Source organism: Pungitius pungitius, chromosome 3 (assembly GCF_949316345.1).
Source record: "Pungitius pungitius chromosome 3, fPunPun2.1, whole genome shotgun sequence".
NCBI lineage: Eukaryota > Metazoa > Chordata > Actinopteri > Perciformes > Gasterosteidae > Pungitius > Pungitius pungitius.
In genome coordinates this window covers 15,643,096-15,666,285 of record NC_084902.1, presented here as the reverse complement: position 1 = coordinate 15,666,285, position 23,190 = coordinate 15,643,096, and the positions used below count along the sequence as shown (strand labels likewise).

The 23,190-nt window shown below is 41.3% G+C and overlaps 2 protein-coding genes across 6 annotated transcripts in view; both read right to left on the bottom strand.

The window, feature by feature from the left end:
- Positions 1–350: 350 nt before the first annotated feature.
- On the bottom strand, positions 351–10,211 carry st14a (ST14 transmembrane serine protease matriptase a). The gene is made up of 19 exons (XM_037478049.2): positions 9,768–10,211; positions 7,547–7,706; positions 6,937–7,067; positions 6,752–6,822; positions 6,285–6,451; positions 6,109–6,144; positions 5,458–5,692; positions 4,941–5,083; positions 4,748–4,851; positions 4,532–4,644; positions 4,309–4,445; positions 4,129–4,233; positions 3,908–4,015; positions 3,708–3,824; positions 3,221–3,352; positions 2,859–3,042; positions 2,163–2,434; positions 1,669–1,805; positions 351–1,340 (listed from the first exon to the last, which is right to left on the bottom strand). Exons 1-19 carry the CDS (start codon positions 9,807–9,809, stop codon positions 1,182–1,184), a joined length of 2,553 nt encoding a protein of 850 aa, XP_037333946.2. The 5' UTR covers positions 9,810–10,211; the 3' UTR covers positions 351–1,181.
- Positions 10,212–11,493: 1,282 nt separating this feature from the next.
- aplp2 (amyloid beta (A4) precursor-like protein 2) overlaps positions 11,494–23,190 on the bottom strand; it is a 44,451-nt gene continuing 32,754 nt past the window's right edge. For 2 of the 5 annotated variants that reach the window (XM_037452268.2, XM_037451931.2), the window contains 9 exons: positions 22,975–23,133; positions 22,050–22,178; positions 19,316–19,415; positions 18,542–18,715; positions 17,813–17,848; positions 16,198–16,280; positions 15,089–15,166; positions 13,840–13,995; positions 11,494–13,522 (listed from right to left, as the gene is read on the bottom strand). In XM_037452268.2, the coding sequence (XP_037308165.2) occupies positions 13,421–13,522; positions 13,840–13,995; positions 15,089–15,166; positions 16,198–16,280; positions 17,813–17,848; positions 18,542–18,715; positions 19,316–19,415; positions 22,050–22,178; positions 22,975–23,133 (1,017 nt within the window). In that variant the 3' untranslated portion in view covers positions 11,494–13,420. The remainder of the gene's footprint in view (positions 13,523–13,839; positions 13,996–15,088; positions 15,167–16,197; positions 16,281–17,812; positions 17,849–18,541; positions 18,716–19,315; positions 19,416–22,049; positions 22,179–22,974; positions 23,134–23,190) is intronic. The other 3 variants (XM_037452099.2, XM_037452020.2, XM_037452184.2) reach the window with 3 other exon arrangements.

Sequence of the window (23,190 nt, the reverse complement as noted above, 5' to 3'; positions counted from 1 at the left end):
CCAGCTGTGCTCTCCTAAAAATACATGGAATTATTTTGAATCAGTAGCATAGTTCATTGCATTAACAGTTGAATCGAATGCAATCTGTTTGGATTGCTTCAAAAATGTATTTTTTTCAAAGACACCCATCAGAGGTTAATGGAGATACATCAAGAAGAGGCCAATTTAAAAATAAAATCTAATTTGGATCTGGACCAATATATGCACTCTCTGACAACCTATGTCTAAGTGAAATGATCTGAAAAAGAAGTTGATTCGCAGTCTAGCGACAACAGATGTAAAGAAAACAATTAAAATATGAATTTAGTTTTAAATCCTTAATAATTATCTCCAAAAAAAAATGAAGAAATTCATAGCACGAAAACATAAATTGGAGGTTATGTTAGAATTTTTTATTTAAAAATATTAGCTATAAAACCACATTTATACAGATTCAGGACAGATCATATGAAGCATAAAAGAAAAGATCTCATTCAAAACCAACAGTAACAGTGAAAAGTTTGTACGCGTTCTCATTCAATGAGAAAGTGTCCAAACTTTTGAATGATACTGTACTTATTCATGCCAATATATTTTATGCTGATATTCACTATACAAATGGAAAAAGGCATGAATGATTAGAAGGACTATGCTTTCATAAGAGAACAATCACATCCACCTTTTCAGGGATTTCTGCTTGACGAAAAATAAAAATCACTAATAAGACAATATACCAAGCCATAGGAGGTAAGATGGAAAGAGCCTGCTGTCATTTGTTTTTTCATTTATGAAATTCAGAACAGAATAACAAGGAAACTGATAGGAAATTTGTATAGTTTGTACCAATAAAACACAAGACAGCAGATTGTGAGGACTCAATGAATTTGTCTACATGTGTAACACCTAAAATCTAATTTACGGGCAGCACACAACATTTTCCTCCATTAAAACAAGCTAAAAACAAAGGCCAAAACAGTCCACACAAAAACCTTTATTTACATTTTAAAAATGTCATCGACCCCACCCTGATAAAATCCCAGTCATAAAATGTGTGTCAATTGGTTTTCCACTGCAGCTGGGACCGCAATTCAGCGCCACGACGTGAGCTGCCAAGTCAGTGTGGTGGAGCCGCAATCCGTACATTGCTTGTCATAAGTCCGTGTTCATGTCACTATGAACTTATTGGATTATTTTGCAGTGGTCTACACTCCGGTCTTTTCTTTCACCCACCCACGGAATTTGGTGACAGTTGTGTAGATGCCAGGTTTGTCCCTCCGGGCACAGCCATCGCCCCAACTCACCACTCCTGCCAGGAACATACGACTGCCGGCCGGACTGGACAGAGGGCCGCCAGAGTCCCCCTAAGAGACAATCAAGGTACATGAGAGAGTCACTGAATGAGTGCAGGGGGTGGCAGTGTATGGTCGCTCCCCCAATTTCCATCCTACACAGACTACTTCTCTGCAACCTTAAAGTCCAAAATCTTTTTTGATGCCCATGTAATACATTCAATGAACTGAATGAACATTCTTTTATCCTTGCAGTGACATTTTCGGATACATTTCTAGCTAATCGTAAAATTTGCATGATAAAATATGAATATGTCTTATTTTGTAAAATATTCTTGGAAAAAGCTGAAACAATAAGAAAGAAAAAAGGACAGCATACAGTTCAAGGGCTGTTCATTACCTGACAAGCATCAACGCCTCCGGTCAGCACTCCGGCACACAACATGCGAGAAGTTATCTGTCCTTTCATCAAAGTGTTGCACACCGTGTGGTTGATGATTCGAACGTCGGCCTTTTGGAGCACTTTTGCAGCAAATCCTTAATCCCCCCCAAAAAACAGAAGGTCACCATCACACTTTAGATTTGGGGCTGTAAACTAAAGTAACAGCGGGTCTTCAGAGAAATGTAATAAAATTGTACAGTATGTATTAGCACGTAAAAAACATTTATCTGTAAGCAACATAGATAAATATATTTCATTTAGAGCTACTACAATTGAAATATTCTAGGACATTTTGAATACTCAGTATATAGCAGAGCATTACCTAACAAAATGAAAAACTATAATTTAATTGTTTTAATCAATTGATAGTTCAGTTTTAGTCTGAGTATTAGTGGCAACAAATATTCATCCAAATGAAAAAACTACCACGTCTGCTTTTCATGAAAACTCACCTCCTTCTCGGGTGGCGCCCCACCCTGTGATCCACACATTGCTCCCTGCTGGAAAATCATGTTGGGGGGCCGGCAGGCAGATGGGTCTGATGTAATCTGAGTATGTGACAGGACTGTCCAGCTCCATCAGGGCGATGTCATTGTCGTAGGTATATGCGTTGTAGTTAACGTGGGGTATGATCTGCTTCAGGTTCCTCTTCACTACGGTCTTTCCAATATTTCCTTGGATGTGAAGGCCGAGGTAAGCTTCCCAAGTGCCGGGCTGCGAGTACCTGAAGACAAACCAAATCAGATCGCAAATTTGTTTGTTTTCAATCTACAGACAGACATCTCATGTAGATAAATAATTCAAGCAAACTTTATGTTCCCAGTAAAAACACAGGTCTAGGGTTTCACTTCAATAAGAAAAATAGTTTACAGCATCTTTAACTTCAAACAACGGAATTTATAATAACGCATTTGTTATTTTGACCTAAAGATTCAAATCATTTAAGATACTCTAGTGGCCTTAAAAGAATAAAATAATTGACATAAATTAAACACTATTGTGGGGTAGTAGTTGAGACAACTTTCATTTGTCTAAACATGGCTGTTAAACAATGTGTCCGGCATACAGATGCATAAATAAAGGACAATAAAGAGGACGAAAGCTTTCTTGTTGCCAGTGAGAACATTAAGCACAAAGTAAGATGCTACCTTGTTCGTCCGTCATCCTGCACACAGTGGGCAGCAGTGACCAGCCACTTTGGACTGATGATGGACGCTCCACACACGTGGCCGGAACCTTTGACGTGGAGGCTGACCTGCCAGGGAAACTCCCCTTCTTCTGTATTCTCGCCGCCCACAATACGCGACGTCTTAAACAAACTCCTTCCGCAGTCTGCAATGAAAACAATCAATGAGTCACGCAGAAGGCTTGCTGCAGCTTGTTGTTGTGCCTGAGGTGGGTGGAGATTCACATCTGTTTTGTCATGTGAGCTTAACAATGCAGATGGCAATAATAACTAGTTTTGAATATGCAAGTACATGAACCCGTTGGGTTTTTCATTGGGACATACCGCAGTTCTCCTCATCAGAGCCATCTGTGCAGTCCGGTTCCCCGTCGCATTCTGGGTTCACCTTACTAATGCATTTATCGTTTTTACATCTATAAGTGAGATCACTGCAGACGGTCTCTGCATCATTAGTGCCTAAAGCGAGAGGGATTGAAGAACAGTCAAACTTGAATAAAGAAATAGGCCCTGTATTAATTCGTAAAATGTGGGGGAAAACCTCCTTTCAGAAGCATGAATTTCATGTTGCCTAAAGCACAGTTTAAAACAGATAACAATACTTTCATGTAAATGTGATGGCTTAGTTAACACAGCTACCACACACAGTGGACATTGAGTTATGTCTGTGTCCACCTCTCACACTCACACACACACACACACGCTAATTTAGTCTGCAGATAACTTCACTACAGTGGGGGAATCATTTGCCTTCTTTTTAACAAACAAAACAATGTTGATGAGATGTTTTTGCAGTTAAGAAAAGGACTCTTACCTCTCCCACAGTTGAGCTCATCTGACCCGTCCCCACAGTTGTCTGTGCCGTCACATTGAAGCTTCTCAGACACACATTTGTTATTCTTACATGTAAATTGTCCGGATGTGCATCCACCTTAGATAAGGAAAGGAACAGTCAGCAGGAGTAACAAAATACCTGTTAAAGCTCTTGTAAAATCCGTCCTCTATGAGCCTTACCACAGTTCAGCTCGTCTGTGAGGTCTCCACAGTCGTCTACGCCGTCACATTTCCAGAACATGGGCTTGCACAACCCATTTTTACAACTGATATCCTGTGGCTTGCATGCTGAAGATAAATCACAGTTAAACTCACTTAGTGTACCAACAATGTGGCGAGTAATTACACAATTTCGAGGAAAGATAATTTAAGACATGTGATGTGATAATGTGAGTACTTACTGCATTTTAATTCATCACTCATGTCTCCACAGTCATTCCAGCCATCACACTGGAGCGCTGTTTTAATGCACCTCTGATTTTCGCACTGGAACTGGCTCGGACAAGCTGTGGATGACATTACAGGGTTGACGTGAGATACACTTGCCCAGTGTCAAGAAATAACCATTATCAGTCACTTACGGTCTTTGACGTCGATGGCCTCATAGGTTGCACTAAAGCCTCGGTCCACATAGGAGGCATCAGAGAAAAACTCCACGCTCATGGTGTTTGTCTGACTGGTTTCTGTCACTGTTCCGTCAGGCTTTTCTCCACACAATCTGAGGGTGACGTGCGTGAAGTAGTGAGACATCTGTTGTGTTATGTAATTCCTATGTTGTTTTCTGAGATACAAGCAAGGACTCACTTCTTTCCGTTAACCTGCACATAGTCTTTCTTACAGTCCCTACTGTCCTCCATCCCGGGCTCAGACAGGAGGAACTTCTTGAACGTCACCTTTACTGCATAACCAGGAGAGACCTTAAAGACAGACAGACACGGGTAAGAACTTATTGAAGTGGGGAGGTGGGAGCCTCCGAGGAGCAGAACAGAAACATAGGATATGAAAGTGCAGTCGTCTCACCTCGATCGACCACTGACACGTAATCTGAGGAGGATAATAACTTGGAAAGTTGGGAGAAGTAAAGGTGCCCGTTGCACCAGTCAGCTTGCCACCGCATGTTATATCTGTTAAAAATATATTTGGGTCAGGATTTGATTTGAAATGATTTTTTCCCAAATATGAAACCGTGAGAGTTTCGATCATTAATTCCCACCTTTACTTCCACGCTGGACTTGTGAGATTTTTGCTCTAAAACCTGGGTAGTTTTTTTCTTCATTTGAGGCCATCGTCACAAGCATGACATTGCGAGAAGACAGAAAGGTCAAAGGTTGACTAGGTGAGTAGTATCCACACATTCTGAGGAAGAAAAAAACAAACATATTTTCTCTATGCACTGTTCACTCACATGTGATTGAGACCATTTCTTTTAAATTGGCACTTTCCCAATGTTCTCTACATCGCTGCCTGTGTATACTGTCTGTGAGACAGTCCATGATCAGCTGCGGCGTGTGGTGTTCACACAACTTAACCGTATGTATATGTGTATATGAATGTATGCAGAAGGAAACATTAGAAACACAGCATCTGACCAGCAGAGGGCCGCACATACAAGATGGAGCCCTCTCTATTCTATTAAAAAAATATGCCACTGCATAGAAGTAGGAATACTGAAGGTAGGCAAGTTATGGCTCCGTTCAAAGCTGTATTTAGATGAGAAAGGAAAAACTCACTCTTCCATGGCGCTGCTCTCGATGGCCACCAAGGAGTCGTAGATTTTGATAAAATCATTACTGCAGTCCTCTTCTAGATTCATCGTGTCAAAGTCGAGCTTGATGACGTTTCCGGGGTCGGCTCTCAGCTGCCACTCGATGAAGGTGTTGGGGGCATATGGACTGTTAGGGAAGCCAGGAGACTGGATCTGTCCGATTTTATTGGGCTTTGTATGTTCTGAAAACCTCAAAACTCCTGAGACAGAATAAAAAAGATTTGAGGGATGCTCACCGTTCAATGTTGCAAATCACAGGACTGCAGTAAACCAATTATCTCAACGTAAATCCAATGACTGCCTGTTCACAAACTCACTCTGGTATCAGTGTGCATGCTTATTTGAAACACCTTTCTAATTTGTACCCTGTACACTGCTTTAAAATGTATTGCATAAAAACCCGTTTTAACCTGGATGTCAGGAGAATACATTACACAGTTTTTCATTCTTGTTGGGGAGAAACAAAGGCCCACTATCGTCAGAAGAATTAAACAAGAAACAACAATCTAATATGATTTCAGCTCTGGTAACATGTTTCAAACCCCATGAACTATGTGTTAAGACGTGCTCGTGGTTCTTCACTTACACAGATAAAGAGATGGAGAAGAACACTTACTGCTGAATGGTGTTGAAATGAGTCGGGTATCGAGTGCTGTGAGATGAAAAATAACTGATGAGGATGCTGACAGTAAAACGTGACATTCTACAACTACTGTAATCATAATCGAATGATGGATTATAAACTGAATAATTAAACAAGGCCAGTCTGGGCCTCAGTTGCTTTGGTTGTACCTGAAGATCTCACATCTTCAAGGACCAGAGAGTTGCTAGGTCTGGAACGGATTCGCTTCTCTTTGTCCACTAGCTTGTCCATTGAAGACATGGCAGAGTCGACAGAGGCCTCTTGGCCTTTAGGGACTTGGAACTCTGACAGGTAGTAGCCAATAACACTGCCTTCACTGAGGGCAAAGAGACAATAAGTAAACAGGGTAGAGATAAGAAATATAATGCAACTTCTTCTATAAGGGTCAGACAGATCTACGGTGCTAATACATCAAGGGTCTTATTTGTCTTGTATCAGCCACAGATGTTAATGTGTTTTAATATAATGGTGCTATTCGATCTGCATGGGTGCACACATTTCTTTTCTTTTTCTAAATGTAGTCATTTTTTAGACATTGTGCTAACCGACTCACAAACAAACAATCAGGAAAAGGCACATGGCCCTCTTGGTAGAGGCGATAATAAAGGAGCCCTACCTGAAAGCCTGAACTGTAGAGCCAACATAGTATTTGGCCAACTGTGGACTCTTGGAATAGATGGATTTAAGCTGAAAGAGACAGGAGCAACATCGCAGCAGGGAGAGAATAAATGCGCTTTGAATACAACCGGTTTCATTTTTGAAGAGAGGGCCGTGTTGTGAGTCTCCGAGCAGCAGTCTCACCTGTGAAGTCACCTGCGTCGCCAGCGCCTTGAACTCGGAGCTGTTGGAACTCTCGTAGGCATCTACAAAAGCCTGGTTGGTGATCCGCATGGAGCCGCTGTACATCCTTTTAAGTTTCACATCTTTACGGACTGCGGAATACACAGAAGACTGAGGATAAACACACACTCCTTCTGCATTAAGCCCATTTCTAAACTGTGTGGCTTTCTTTACTTTTATCGCTAGTGTATAACGTGTTAACTTATATCGCTTTAATCCCTTCAAGGTTTAACTCATCAGCACAAAAAAATGATCAGACAGAACAAACAAAATTCAACTTTCTGAAGAACATTGAACAAGAACAACTTCAAAACAGCAGATTTCAAAGACATAGAAAGGAATATTAAAGTTGGGGTTAAGAAAGTCTTAATATGAAATTAAAAACACTATTTTCTCCTAATGTTAATAGATTCAAATAAATAAATCTAGCAGATCCAAGAGCTGTGCAGGGTACTTATGTATATCTATGCAATTTATCAGAAAAATCACACTAAATAAAAGCATCCTTTTTCCACAAACTGTTTGCTATTTAGTTCTATTATCAAATAAGTATCAAAGAAGGAGTTCCTACAGTGGAAATGCCAGACTAGCAGTCCGGTCATTAGAGCGATGACGGCAAGAAAGATCACCACGCCGATCACAGCCCCAACTGTCCCCGGGCCCTTCTTCTTCTCAAGCTTTTTGTTGTCCGATGCGGGCAGGAACTGGATGGTGTTGTCCCAGTCCTTGTCCTGGGTGAGGGGGGAGCGTTGTATTTGTCAATAGCGGGAAAACATGGGTGGACATTTAAACTCTACCAGAGGAGATGCTGCAGATGGGTGATAGCAACTGATGGCAACGGTTCTTGTGTAGCTCAGGGATGCTCTCCGCCTGTGTTGACCAGATAAACTATGTTCTGAGATTGTCTTTGACTATCGGCTGTTTTTAGTGGTGGACATCAGAGCAGATTTTCCTTTTCAATCCACTCACAACACAAAAAGGACTTTTTTTTTTGTCTCGCGCTCTAAATGAAGTAGAAGGGAACTTCAAGCGTGAGTCACTGCTTGGAGTTTACCTTTAAGAGGTGAGGCAGTTGGGGGAGGGAGTACAATGGTTTCACCATTTCAAATCCAGTCCAACCTGCTGGGAACAAGCCATTTGCTGATCTGGCACACAACAAGTTTCTGTGTGCGCGCTCATTGTACTGTAGCACAACATTTTAAAAAGGTTCCTGGAAAACAGGATAACATCACGGGCAAAAAAAAAAAGATTTAAAATGACACTGTGTCTATTGGAGGATCGTCCTCAGTGCAAAACTATGCCTTGATAAAGTGCCTCCCTGCTCATATAAACATGATACTCCACCCAAATTACTACAATTAGATATACTGCACCTGTGGCAGCAGGTATTTGTCTTACAAGAACAGATTTGACCATCTGTCATTCCAATTTCAAAAGCGCCCTGCAGTCTGTAGTATAAGCATGTATGGGTCGGTGTTGTTTCTTAAACAAGATCGTATAAATCACGTGCTTAACACATTTATTACCCAAATCGATTTAAACAACAAGCTACAAAATAAAAAAGGGAAAAACATTAGAAGTTAAGAACAAAAACAGATCCAATCTTCTTGAACTGACTCTAAAAATGAACCATTAATATTAACAGAACAATAAGAACAATAAGAAGAATTAACAGAACAAACAGAACAATATTAACTAATTCATACCATTCAATGAATATAAATATAATTGCTTGGAATCTGTTTAACTAAAATGTTAAAAGTATACCAATTAAAGCATAAAATATTTAATGTAACCAATGCTAACGGGAATCTAGTTATTGATTTAGGAGAACACTGAACTACAAATCTCAATAAGTCTAAAACATGTAATTAATTTGAACACAGCTCAAATGCCTTTAGTTATTACGTTGTTTCGCTGTCAATCTCCAAAATCCACTGTGTCCTAACAAATCCTGTGATTGAAAACTGAAAGGGATTTCTACTAACGTACCTTTGTATTGATCACCATAGTGTGATGTTGTTTGTGGAGTTATCTAGCACAGATGTAGGGCGCAAAGACTCAGGTGATCTAGTCCCAACAGGGTGGAGTAATTTGCAGGAATTCAGGCATCAGGGCCTCTAGGCTTTGCTTTCTGATAACCTTTGCAGGATACAAGTTACATTTCCTACAAAGTTTGGTTGAAAAATATGCCCCGCGACAAAGGACACATATTGTATATTAAAAGAATCCGATACACTACTGCCTGTACTTGAATGAAAACAAAGATCAATCAGGTATCCTGTGAATATCTGTCACGATGTATTTCCCACCTTTGGGGGTGGTGTATTGCTTTTTTTAAATTTACTTTAAAAGCACACCCAGAAAATTACAAAATGAACAGTAACGAACCAGAGAAAGAAGAAGTGAGAGAATTAGTGCAGCAGTTCTCACATTTGTTTCTAAAGGCAAACCAGGTGCTTTAGACCCCTGATATGTTTGTTTCTTTTAAGGCTGATGTGAATAGTGTTGTGTGTGCGTGTGGAATGAGAAGAAAAGCGACCTTTCTACTCCATATACTGACACTTTTGCTATGGGAAGGTTCATCCCGTGTAGGTCCCACTAAATGACTGACATTTTAAGTCTCCACTTCCGGTTTAAAACCAGTCACACATACGCACCGAGGTCAGTAAACAGTTATTCAGTCTACGCCCGAACTCTTTGACTAAAGTCATGCGTGTCCATGTCAGCCGGTTAAAACGGAGCGTCAGCGGCCTTTAGACCACCTTCAGGCGGCCCGACGCGTTTCTTACCGACTTCGGCGTGTATCGGAGTCCACTGTCCATGTAGTCCATTAGGAGGTAAACGCTGGACTAAGGACCCAAAAACACCTGAACTACTTCTCCTCCTCCTCCTCCTCCTCCTGCTCCTTCTTCTTTTTTCTCTTGTTGATTTCTCGTAGTGTCTGGTGCGTTTTCCGAGATCCACCTGCAGGCCTTTGGTCCCCGAGAGTTTAGTCTTGTGTTTGTCAACGAACAGAAAAGCTATAAATAAATGTAAAAAAATGTACTCCGGTGAGGTTACGACGAAGGCAAATCTCCTGGTGTCTTTAAAATAATTATCTCTCCGGTAAAAGTGCCCATAAATGTCTGTCTGGCGCGAAAACGTCGTGTGTGACGCCGAAACTAAGAGTCGACAGAGGAAAATAACTCTTCAGGTTTCTGAGGGCGTGTCGCTCGCGCCTGTCGCGACTTCCTGTTTACCTGCCACAGGTAAGTAAGCAGGTAGTCATTGCCTTTATGGGAAAAGAATACCGAAACATACTGAAATAAATAAAAGCACGTGATACATGCTATTGTGTTACTGACAGTGCTTGAAGTTAACAATGTGTTGTCGTGTTTTGAACATTAGATTCAGCTTGTGCAAGATTCAAAAGCGTTTGATGTATTATCAAAATACATCAAGTGAAGTGGAAAATGGTACTTACAAATGTATTCATATTGATTTGTGTGAACATATACATATTCAAGTAGCTTGGTGTCTGTGTGTCGATTGGAGGAGGTATTTAGAATCTAAAACTAATTACAAATAGATGTTTCATTTGAAGATCATGTAGGGCTAATACACTGTAAGCATTTCATTATTGCACAATCGATGACAATTGCCTACTTTAGTATCAGTTCCATGACATGTCCAAACATCTGCTTCATTATAGTTCCAGAGTATGCAATGACCCACTCTTAAATCACCTCTGGTTATTTTTACATTCATGATGAGCCATACCTCTCTGCATCAGGAAATAGCCTCTTCCATCAAAACAGAAACAGAAATCTGGCAAATCCGTGGGGAAATTGATTGAATTCTTTTTTGAGAGCCATTTTATATAGTTAACTGTTTTTGTATTTTATTTTTATTGAAAAGTGTATGAAGTTTAATACGCAATAGAATCAAGGTAATTGATCATGTTGCAAAATGTCGTTTGATGTGTTTCCCCCCCCCCCCATTAAGGTGAAAGCTCGCCTGTCCTGAAATGTACACAACAAAAATGTAAATAAAGTTAGGTTGTCATGGAGCAGAATGTGGGGCAATTTGTCTGAAAGCAGATTGTTGACCGTATGTTCGTTATTGCCAGTAGAAGGTCAGTTTTTGACAGTTCATTATGTGTCTGGATAACCTTTTGTTTATGTCTGTTTTAATAAAATAACTTCTCCCACTCTGAGCCTAATTATCAGATAGGTGACCACCTAAAGTAGGCCGATAGCCGGCACAGGGGAACATTTGAGTTGGACATGGTGGTCCTAAAAATAAGAAAGACATTATTTCTGAAAAAAAAAGAAATGAAATCAACTATTCGGCAACTATGTGGGAGACTATTTGTTCATTTGTGTGTTTTAATGTTGCAGTTTCTCAAATGCCAACATTTGCTTTTCGTCTTTTCTGACATTTTGAAAGATTGTGGGGTTGGCCTTTTTTTGTCGTTCTTGCAAACAAAACTGTCTCGGTGTCTTCATCTATAGATGAAAAGATGACACATTCATATGGAAGTTGTGAGTTTATTGATGTATATCCCCCCTGTAACCATAAATGTTTCAATTGGTGTCAACTTTTTTTAATCACTAATACGCATATTATATTAGTTCCCAATCCCTTACCACAATCAAGCAGGTGGTTACAAGATTGAAGCCATTTGGGTGCATAGTGAGACAGTCACATACAGAGATACTGTCACAGGAAGAAGAAAAAAATTGAAAACAAGTAATCCAAATCAAAAATATATATCATATCATATAAGAACAATGCACACCACAGGTAACCATTTGGGGGGGGAAAGCCATGATTGTAACATCAACTTTACAGGCATACAAAGACAATACTAAGAGAGAGAGAAAGAGAGGAGAAGAGGATTGTAAAAAGTGGTTTTGCCTACTTATATGTGTCATTCTTTAAAAATGATACGTCAGCTACTTTTTTTCTTTTCTTTGCAGAAACAAGCTCTCCAAGCCTTGTCTTTCCGTGTGTCTCTGTTTGCCTGCACAGCCCTCCAGCTCTAATTTACCTGTAGTTGGCATGGATCCAGGCTACCCAGATCCCCAAATCCAGATTGAAAAAAAATGTAGAGAATTATTCACAATACCGCAAAATCAACAAAATGTGAACATTTTGACTTAATCTGAGTACCCCTGGTGGTTTATGGGCCCATAGCAGCTGCTCGTGTTGTTAGTGCGTCTGTGGCGGCCCTGTTTTGATCGATCACACCGTTTTACACTTCATGACCAGCGAAGCAAACAGCTGCTCCATAAACGTGTGTGTACATTATCTACAAAATATGTTTTTCTTGTTTTTTTTTTTGCTTCAGATATAGAGTTCAGGAAAGATTAAACAAAATCAAAACAAGAAAACAACACTTGCTTTTAGCATGTCATCGCCTGCTGTCAGTGTTTGTGACAATGCATCCAAAATCACATAGAAACCTGTCCGATACATAGTATGGAAAGAAAAACTTCCAAGATACATTCAACTATATAACACACATCCAACTATATAACACACATCCAACGGTATTGTTTGATCTATCCATTTATACGGTTTCCCTACTGATAAAATATTTTGTGTGTGTGTGTGTGTGTATAGGAGGGGATATATTATCACATTCACTTAGTTAGGGGTCAGAGTAGATTTTGTGTGATGTGTTTGAGCTGAGGGTCTGTGCACACCTCCACCTTCCCCAACTCATGACCTCAAAGCTAAGAACCCGAAACCAACTCATAACCTCTTTCCTGGGGAGAAAAAGCGTAATAAAAACAATCTATTCTTATATATATTTGAACTGTATATGTATATTTTGTCTGTTATCATAACAAAGAACTGAAGGTAAATAATTCATGATTTCATTTTTTTTTTCTCATTTGTTGTTTGACTATACATTTTAATTGGTACAAAGAACCTTCATATACAAGCAATCTATTTGAGAGGAAGAAGAACAAAATAAAACAACTATTTTTGAGGAAACCATCAGACTCTGCATGAATGACACTTTTATGATGGAAAACTCAAGTGTACTGTCGGGTGTGCTGGTTTAAAGATGGCCACTCAAAAAACATTACAAATTTTAGCCGGATTTGCTTTTCACTTTCAAAAACAAAGAAAATGGCTGAAAAATGTTATACACCTTGATCCGAGATAGCTGTATTGATAATTACAAAGAAATCTGTAGTATCATATTTTACATGAAGCAAAATGGCAGATACATCACCGTCTCCAAACAAGATCAAAAAAATCTCTATAGTACAATAGTAGCAGTAGTAGAAGTAGTAGCATTATTTAAGAATTGTTTTGATCAAACCAGTAAATGGAGTTTGGATTCAAGCAAATCATTTTAACAATAGCGTGTTATTGGTCAGTAGTATGTTCTCCCTCAGCTGTCCGTCCTCCCGACAGACTCCACAGCGCCGCCTGTGGGCTCCGTCTAGATCTGCATCTGCTCCAGATATTTGTAGGTGGGGTTTTCGTAGCCGTGGTTTTGCATTTTGCTGAGGTGGCGTTCCTCTGGTGTCAGCATTGGATCAACCTGTGAGACGGACACACACAACCTCTTTAATGGCTTATTTAAAAGAGAGAAGAAAAAAAAAAAGTACAACACGCTGTGTGTGATGTATCAGGGATCCGGAATCAGGAACATTTATTGCAAAAATACGTTAGACATGTAGGGAGTTTGACATGTATGGATGCTGCTGCATAGACAGTGGTCTACTTTGCCTTGCATTATCCACGTAACCCGGATAATTTCCTCTTAATCTGACACTTGAATTGAGATAGGTAGCACTTCATTGAGAGCAGTGGTGTGTGTGTGTGTGTGTGTGTGTGACTAAATAACAGCTGGATTACCTCCACGATGCCGTGGCTGATGGTGCCATATTGCCTCTTCCTCAAAAGCAACAGACTGATCACAATAACAGTTGCTATGGCCACCGCAATCACCAGCAAGCCAATCAGTGCACTGCTGCCGAAGCTGAAGTCCTCTCCCAGGGGCCGATAGGACTCCTGCCAGGTTGAAATGGGTGAGAGGAAGACAGAGGGAGCAGACATTACATGTGCAGCTAACCACTGAAGCAATACAACGTCATCTTTGCTGTGGTAATGAAGCCACTGTAACACATATGACTCAGTAGCTACCTTGATCAGGTGATTTCCTTTTGCTGAATAGACTTTCAGGTTTTTGTCATGCTGTTATTGGATAATACTTATAAAAGCTTCAGCTATCTAAAAAGTATGTGTGAACTCTTATTCTCGTATTTCTAATATTCATTACACCTGAGGAGCAGTTACAGGGATTTCCATTGCACTGCTATATAACATAAATAATATTTTATGTAATATTTATTTTGACTCAAATAAAATGATTTGCAAGGATTCCTGTTGATTTGAAGTCTATTTGACTGCAAAGCTGCAATAGACTCACACTTCTTATCTTATCAATATTGTTCTTGTTGGAATCCGTTTTCCAAAATATCTCAAGGGTAGTAGGTGAGGGATTTGTCACCATGATCAATAGTCATAACGGAAAGACATATGTTTAGCACCCATGTTAATAAATACAGAATATCCCTTTGAGATGTAAGTCAATGTAAGAAATGATCGACATGTGATGTGTGTACCCATGCATGATGTGTCTGTGTGGAAGGTTGTGCAATATCTTGGTCAATCCATTACAAACACACAACCAGTCACCCACACTCATCTTCACGATGTCATCTGGCACATATGACACAAACTAATCATATGCATACAGCCACTGGGGAACCTTTTTTTTACCGCTCATTCCCACACAGACTGAGCATGCTCAGTTTGTGCCGATTCACGTCGTATCTTATCACTGACATTCTAAATGTGGACATTCAGATACAAATCACATAACAAACATGCTTCCATGCAGAAATAACCAAAACATATTAGACTGAACCAAAAAAAAAAAAACAAGAGAGGGGATTTGTGATCCGTTCCCAATCTGTTTTTTATGTTTAAATTCATCTGCAGAACTAGTATCTTTGCACACTCCCTCCGTCTTTCATCCTCTCCCCACTACTGATGACTACAGTACCCCAAAGAGCCCTGTGGAGGGCACCGCTATACTCACCAGCTCATCATCATGCATAACGCTGACTCTCTCTGCACTGTAAACCACTTCTTTAACATCCAGAGACTCATCAATCACCTGTCAACACAGACAGGGGAGCCCAGGTTACACTCACCACAATGCGTGTGTGAGATCGTATGTGTGTGAGGTAGAGAGAGATAGGCAGGCGCAAAGCGAGAGGGCGGGAATGTGCGGCGAAGTAAAACTGTAACGATTATCTGTGTTTGGGGGATGATACACTCGGAGCTGTCTTCTACCGACTGGAAGGAGAGAGGGGGGGGGGGGGGGGTGGGGGGAGTGGGGGGGGGGGGTTTCAAGCATCAACAACAGACTCGTCTAGGCACACAGTCAACGGCCACCCATGACGGAGAGTTCTCATCTAAAGAGAAGGTGGTGTGAGTGGAAGTGGGTGTGTTCGGGAGGCAGATTTACTGAGACTGAGCAGTCCAGAGTGTGTTTCCCACACTAAAGAAAATTAAGCACGATAAGAAGATTTAGGTGTCAACGCGTTAACCTCCGATAGCTCCTTCTGAGAAGACTGTCCAAAGAAGAAACATGCATGCATTCCAAAAAACGTCCACGATATATTTACAAACACAAATACACAGCTTTGCAGTTGGGTGTTGGATTAGCATGCAAAACACAGCACACATTCTGCAGCCAAGCATAGTTTGAAAATCCAAGAGAAGGAATAGGGTGTCTGCGGACCAAATGTAGCGAGCGATGACAGCTGAACAAAGTGTGTAGTTGATCTAAATGAGGGTCGTTTGGCAGTGGCCAAAGAAAAAACAACCAAATAGCCCAGTGAGATAGTTCCAACTATGACAACATAGTTAATAATCAGACTCATTAAAACTTGAGAGCGCTATGTGAAAGCGTTGTATGTATTCATTAATTACTCAAGCAACAGCCTAATGGCCTTGTCTGAGGTCGAGGTAATTCCATTAAACTGTCCGGTGACTGACAGTTATCAATTACAATGAAATATCTGCATAGAACTGATCCGGCTTTAACAATGCTGCTCTCAGTTCATTTGCTAATGAAGTTGGAAAGTTAAAAAGAGCTTCAAAGCACAAACAGAATGATAAAAGTGACATTGACAATCTTACCACATTGTTGCTGATTTTGGGCTTGCTGTTGATGATTTTCTCCTCAGCACCTATCAGGCCATCTAAACCAGACATGGCAGAGCCTGCGGGAGGTAAAGGAGTGCGGTCAATAACAGCAGAACAGCACAAAACAAACAAACAGGGATGGTGGTACAGACGGTGGACGGCTGCACAAGATATCCAGCTCTTCTCCTCACAAAAGTCGCGTCAGGCTCCTTAGCGCACTGGTGACAACAAAGGCCTTTCTTCCATTCTGCACAGTGAGGGCACTGTGACGTCAAGATGACACTGAACGTACATTTTCTACAAAAGGTCTTCTCAAAGTGCTGTTTAGCATAGCTCTGCTTTATAATATGATCACCCAGTGACTAAGCAATCAGGGTTCACATATTTCCAATTTGATGTTCAAAAACCTGCATCACCATAGTTCCTCATCTACAAATCCCTGTAGATGAGGAACAAAACGTTTTAGTGGCCACACCAAACATCCATGTTAGACTGATGGTTCTGGAATACGCATAGGATCTATTAATATACACTCAGCAGATATGCCATGAATAAATCATGAACTAATAAATCCTGGGCAGTGAGGGCCGAGTCCTCCTGAGCAACATAAAGCAGCAACGAGTCTGCCGTCGTCTTTTATAGTCGTCTGCTGTTCAGCCGAAAGCCAAATGCCCAAGGTTAGTACAATATTAGTACAGTTGCTTTGTCCGGCGCGGAACGACAACGTATTTGCGATCCTCACACAAGCAAGAGGGACATCGGAAACTCTCTCTGATGGTACTTCAGCGAGCCACAATAACACACAGCACCATGGGAGTGACCTCTAAGGGAGTAACGTGACCTCAAATCTGCATGTATTTGAAAAAGTGCTGAAACAATCGCATCAACAATTATTCAAATACAGGCACATGTGGCAAATATTCAACGGGGGCAGATAAATTCTTGCTGCTGTCCTCTCTTGTTTTCTGTAACGGTAATGTAAAAATGACAGCAGCAAGTTCCGCATCAATTTGTTGACTGTGTAAGGTCACAGGTTTAAGCCCAGATCAAGAGACACAATGTCTCCGATTTTAGAGGAGAAGTTGGGCCAGTGAGGTTTTTTGGCTGCGGGTCAACAGCGGTACAGGCTCAGGCATTAGACAAAACCACCAAATCACACAGCTCCTGTCGGACAGAGGGCGACTGATGATAGGAATGGATGTGTGGGGGGAGGAATAATTAAGAAAAGTGGTTTGACAAATGCACTGCGGACGGGATGACAGCGAGCGCGTCGACTGGAGAGTCTCTCTGAGAGGGGAGCTGGCTACGGCCTACTGGCTACTGCTTTGCCATTAAGCATGAGGTGATAATCCTAGTGTGATGAAAAGAGCAACTCAAACCCGGCCACGCAGCCCGTGTGAGTCGCCAAAATAAGAAAAGTTGCAAATGAACCACCAGATGGCTTTTGATCAAATATAAATGGTGGGAGAGAGAGAGGATACCAAATTGCAACAAGGAAAAGGAGAGCAGTGGAACAAAAACAAAGATGGGAGAAAGAGGGAGAGGTGGGTGGGAGAGGGGGGGGGGGGAGGGGGGCGCAGGAAAAACAAGATGCAACAGAGGCACCAACCTTTCTTGAAGGCACGTGGGGAGTCTGATAGATCGCCTTGGCGTTAGAAATGAGCAACAGAAACCAAGAACAAAAATGGGGAAGGAGAAAAGAGAGTTAACTGAAGTGAGAAAAGAAAAGGCAGGATTATCAAGCTGTGTTAATTGAAAAAGTCCAGCAGGAAAGAGTTTGAGAAAATAGATTTTTAAACAAAAATACAACAAAAAAGGGAGCAATTTCAAAATGGCTGGCTCGGTCTGAGCCGTCTGGGGTGTTGGCATGTAGGCATGTACATCAAATGTTCCTTGGGAATTTACTTGTAATTTGCCCTCCATCGTGCTGGAAGCGTTCAATCCATCACTTTTTTTTTTTCCTCATTGAGTATTCAATCTTTTGTTTGGCAGAGATGTCACAAAGAATAAAGCCACAACTGCTCGTTTAATACCCAAAGCTTTGGGCTCCAGCTCAGCGCCAAAGCCTGAGGCTTTGTGCATTTATCAGCACTTCAGTAGTGCTGCGTTAAAGGCCACAGGGAACTGTGCATGCACAGATAAGTCCAAACCGACGGCTCCACAACACATTGTCATAAAACCCTCTGTAAACCTATTCTCCCTCAGTGAGCAGCAGCTCTGGCGTGCTTGGTCACCAATCTCCTTCAGAGACGCTGTGTGCATGGCCTATTGTTCTCCATACGGCCCGCGATGTTGTTGTCCGCGATGGTACTTGTGACTGCGTCCCGAGGCTGCTCACCCTCTGGCTCCGAACGGGACCCCAAGGATGTGACCTGGAAGGGCCGGTAGGGCTTTCCCTCGGACACGGTGACTTCCACGCTCTCCTCAGACGACACAGTGACATCTGGCTGGGATTCAGAGATGGACGACAGGAATTGGTCCATGTCAGCTTTCTGCTCCTGGAGCAACTCGTCTGCAGAAAAGGGCAAATGACAGAGTGAGATGGCTTTCAAATTCAAACACGGTAGCAATGTTTATAATGAGAGCATTCCCCATTATTGTAAACAGAGCTGCAGCTGCAAGAGACGTCTGTTCCCATTTCTGCTACCAATTACTATTTTTCTGAGAGCTATCTTCCGTGTAATGCTGCCGAATGCTGCTGGCTGAAAGCTGTGACCCAGTTCTGTCAGTGCACGCTCCACTTTAATCTGTGCTGCAACATTATGCTATGGCAAAATAACAAATGAATAGAACACGCCAGACATTCCCGTCTCAGAATGGTACCACTGGAAATGAATACATTACAAATACAATTTGAAGTTTTAGATCAAATTGTAAAAAAACGGAGCGAGTGAGAAGAGACCCTTCAAAACATACAAGACAATGCTGTTCTCTGTCTATGATAATTGCTTTCCCGACAGTGCTGCAGCCTGTCTACGCGTCATTTTGCACAAAGAGAAGACAGGGTCAGAGGAAATGAGATGTATTGACTTCATCTGTTTGGCACATTTGCAAATTCAATCACTACTTTAATTTCACAGCCGCTTTGGGGTTTTGACTGAACACGACTCACCAATTTCATCCTGAATCTCCTCGGCCACATAAGGTACTTTGTAGAGCAGAGATAGACTCTGGTTCATCCTCTCCTCGATCACACGCAGGTGGGTCATCACCTGGGGTTTCAAAAACAGACAAAAGGGTTGTCATGTAACCAAGATAGGGCTGTCGGTTGGTGAAGTAAAGAAAGTGAAACTGCTCCACTGAAGAGTCAGCATTTCCCAGAGCATTATAAAAGCCCCCCCCCCACCCCCCCCCCACACACACACACACTGAAATGACCTCCCCACACCGTGTACGTGCTCACCTGCCGCCCACAAGTTGTAAACCTAGGGGAAACAGTTTTCTTATTATCAAGATTTTGATGTTTTCGGGTTACCATTTACATCCAGGACTGCAGCACATTTAGTTAAAACATAATTTTATTCATTAACTTGTGAATTGTTTAGTATTTTTAAATGCAACAAAACGTTCAAAGTTCTTTGTGTCCAGGTCAGCTTTTGTCTGACAATTGTGAACATTATGTTTATAATGATATGATAAAAAATAGCTAAAATATCTGACAAAATGATGAATCATTTATTAAAATTGTTGATTAATAATTTTATGGCATATGACAACTTAATTAAAATAATCGTTTTTTTCAGTGACTAATTCAGTGACAACTAATTACAGGGATTTTGGACTATTACAATATAACGCTCATTGTAATACAATTTATTCAAAAGCTTAGATGAATGAATCACAAAAGACATTTATCCCAGAAAATCCCACTAGATTTGAGTTAAACTGAGTTTATTGTTTTAGTGGGGAGGATACAAGTTGTGTCAACTAATAGATTCACAGATTAAAGTCTTGGCTTTTATGTTTGGAGCTTTACACTGAGAAGCAGGCAAAAGATGGTGGTGTGACGACACCATTCAAATGACACCATTTCAGTTCATCTTCAGCAAGATAACCAACCACAGTAAAAGATGATGAATAACACATACATTAAAAGAGACAGCTGACGCCGCAGAAGCAGAGAGTTGTAATGCGTCTAGATCCACCATTTAGTAAACAACATAAACCATTGCCACAATGCTGCATGCGCAAAATAAAAACAATTACCATTAACTATACAGCACAGATTAGAGAACACACAGCTCGCTGTTTTCTGACCAGAATATAAATGTTTTTAAATGTTTTCAAATGTAAACAGAACCGTCAGAAATGTGCTTTCTGCTCAAGAGAATATTTTCTTAAGATGAACTCGGAATCGGTTGCAGACATAAAACAAGTAGCTGCATGTGATGCTTAAATCAGTCTTGAGGATCTAAACTGACAGCATCTAATGCCTGTGAGTCCCTGTGATCACCCCACTCTGGGTAAAATAACAATTATTATTTTTATCATATACATAATTGTGTATATTCCAAAATGTGCCCAGGCTCCTGAATGTGGTTTTGAATAGGAATTGATGTCGAAAGAGGAGGAACATTTCCACATGTCTGCTGGTGGTTGGCAGACTCTGAAAACCAAAAAGCTGACCAGCTCTTGGCAGGTAACTGGCGTTTATTTCCCACTATGATGATTGACTGTTGTAAACCTCCAACAAATGGCTGCAGTCCACCAGAGCTGGCAACAGATGGCAACAACGCACCTTTTCCCCTTAAAGGCAAGACGCAGCCCCCCGCGGCACCTTCCAGTTGTTGTTGAACAAACAATCCTAATTATAAAAACTGCGTGTCCCAGTGTGGCAGCAGGGTTACAAATGCATCGAGAAATCTCTTCTACGCGGAAAATGTCCGACTTTTATGAGATACCAAGAATCATCTTATTCCCAGAAAGTCCCATAACACACTTACATAAAGCCCGACATGTTAAATATTTACAAAGGAGTCTTTGTCCTCCAAAAACTGAAAACGTAGATTTGAACATGCTGAAGGATTGGAGGGGTGAAGAAAGACACAGGAGCTCGACAAGTAAACAGCCCGGCGATGGAGATCAGCCTCCCGTGAGCACGCTGGCACGCCAGATCCTACGATTAATCCAAATAGTAACACTCTGGAACCTCTCCTCGCAATGTTGTTTCATCCATCTGCTGTGTTATTGGTAATGGTTTGCGGATGACCAAATAGGGTGTTGAAGGGCCCTGACACAAACAGGCGGGTCGCAGCCAAATCCCTGTGCAGCGGCTCAGAGTCCAGCATTATACAAGACCTGCGCAATGTTAATCTTTCGGCTGAGGCTTAAGTGAATGAAACATCCGCCCTGACTCCGTCATTTGAGTTTACTCACTCCTCCTAGCCTAAAAAAAACCGAAAAAAAAACCGGACACACTCTTTCTTCCTCTTACACACTGCGAAACAAGGCAAAGAGCAGGCCGAGACATCATTATCCCTCCCTTGTGTGATAGGGAATAGGAGGAGTGTAGGAGCTTGAGTGGCTCTGCATGAGCTTCCACATTCAGTGACACAGCCTCTATTACAGTATGTTGAAACTAGCGTAGGAATGTTGCTAAACGTACAATTATTGGAAAGCACCAAATTAAACTACTGAGACCTAAAGGACTTCACAGTTAATGATTAATTGTATCGATTTTAGATGATGAATTTCAACATAAATTCCCAAAATGTGCTGGTTACAGCTTCTCAAATGTGTGAGATTTCTTTCAATATGGAATATTTTTGATAAATGGATTGGACAAAACAAGCAACATTGAGACCTTGACTCGGGTCAAACTACTAAAGTCAAATCTGGACACTGACCTGCGACTTCATCTGAGCAGCCTTCTCAGGATCCACAGCCAGGACGTGCTGGTAGTGGCGGATGGTGTGTTGGCGGTCCTTATTCTCTGCGCGGACGTACCTCCTGAGCGCTTGCAGGATGCGGTGGGGCTGAGCACACCATGGAGTGAGAAGAAGAGGAGCAGTTTCTAGTGTTAGGTGGTAAAAAGCCTCAAAAAACATAATACGTAATACCAACTGAGAGGGATCAATGTCTTCTGTCAATTTACAGTGAGTTACATTTCTTCTCTGAAGCCATGTTAATTAATTGTTCTCTCATTTCATATTATCCAACTGTTTATTGTCTGCACACGTTTTTCATTCAGATCTATTTGATTTAGTTAATAAACCAGATCATATGACCCCGAAAAAACACCAGTGAGCATATTTTGTGCTACTTGAGATGAAAAATAACATGAAAATAATGTTGCCTTGCAAAAAGAATCTGTTATATGACAAGTCTTCCCACCACGGATGACGCAATTAACAATTTTTAATTGACAGGTGGCAACAAAAAATTCAGTTTCAGTTGTCTTGGGGTGACAAGTCTAACACTGGGGGTTAGAAAAGCCACAAGTTCCCTTTGACAGAAAGCAAAACTGAGGAATACTTACTAAAAATAAAAAAACTATAAAAAGATTTTAACTGTGGGTTCAAATGTGATTGACTTTGTGCTCATGGAGGGATTTGGCATGTGTGTTTTTCTCTCCTCATGATGAATTACAAGTGGACGGAGGTTTTTTTTTTTTTAACAGGACCTAAGATTAGCCACAGGCCAGCAGTAGTGTGAGATTTCAGTGTTGTACGATGATAGAAATGTGTGCGTTTGCAAATCGACTGAGGGTAGAGAAAAGGCCATAGACATGGAGAGGTGAGGAAGCGATAAAAGATGAACTGTGTTGGTTACCCTGGGGGGGTCTGCCTGCAGGGCAGCGAGGTAATTCTCCAGGGCCAGACGGCGCCGGTCATTCAGCATGGCCTCCACCCGGGCAAGGTGAGTCTCCACCAGCTGCTGCTTTTCGCTGGCTGCCTCCTCTTCCAGGGACTCCACCATGGCTTGGAAATGCTACAAACAAAATCACACACACATCGAAAAATGTATATGCAGGGTAAATAGAGTGGC

Excerpts from the sequence above, each read along its gene's own strand:
- st14a (XM_037478049.2), bottom strand. The coding sequence starts at position 9,809 with ATGGACTACATGGACAGTGGACTCCGATACACGCCGAAGTCG. Across the intron at positions 4,645-4,747 it reads CGTGTCAGTGGTCGATCGAG|GTCTCTCCTGGTTATGCAGT; the intron begins GTGAGACGACTG and ends TCTGTCTTTAAG. Across the intron at positions 1,341-1,668 it reads GAGGCGTTGATGCTTGTCAG|GGGGACTCTGGCGGCCCTCT; the intron begins GTAATGAACAGC and ends ATTGTCTCTTAG.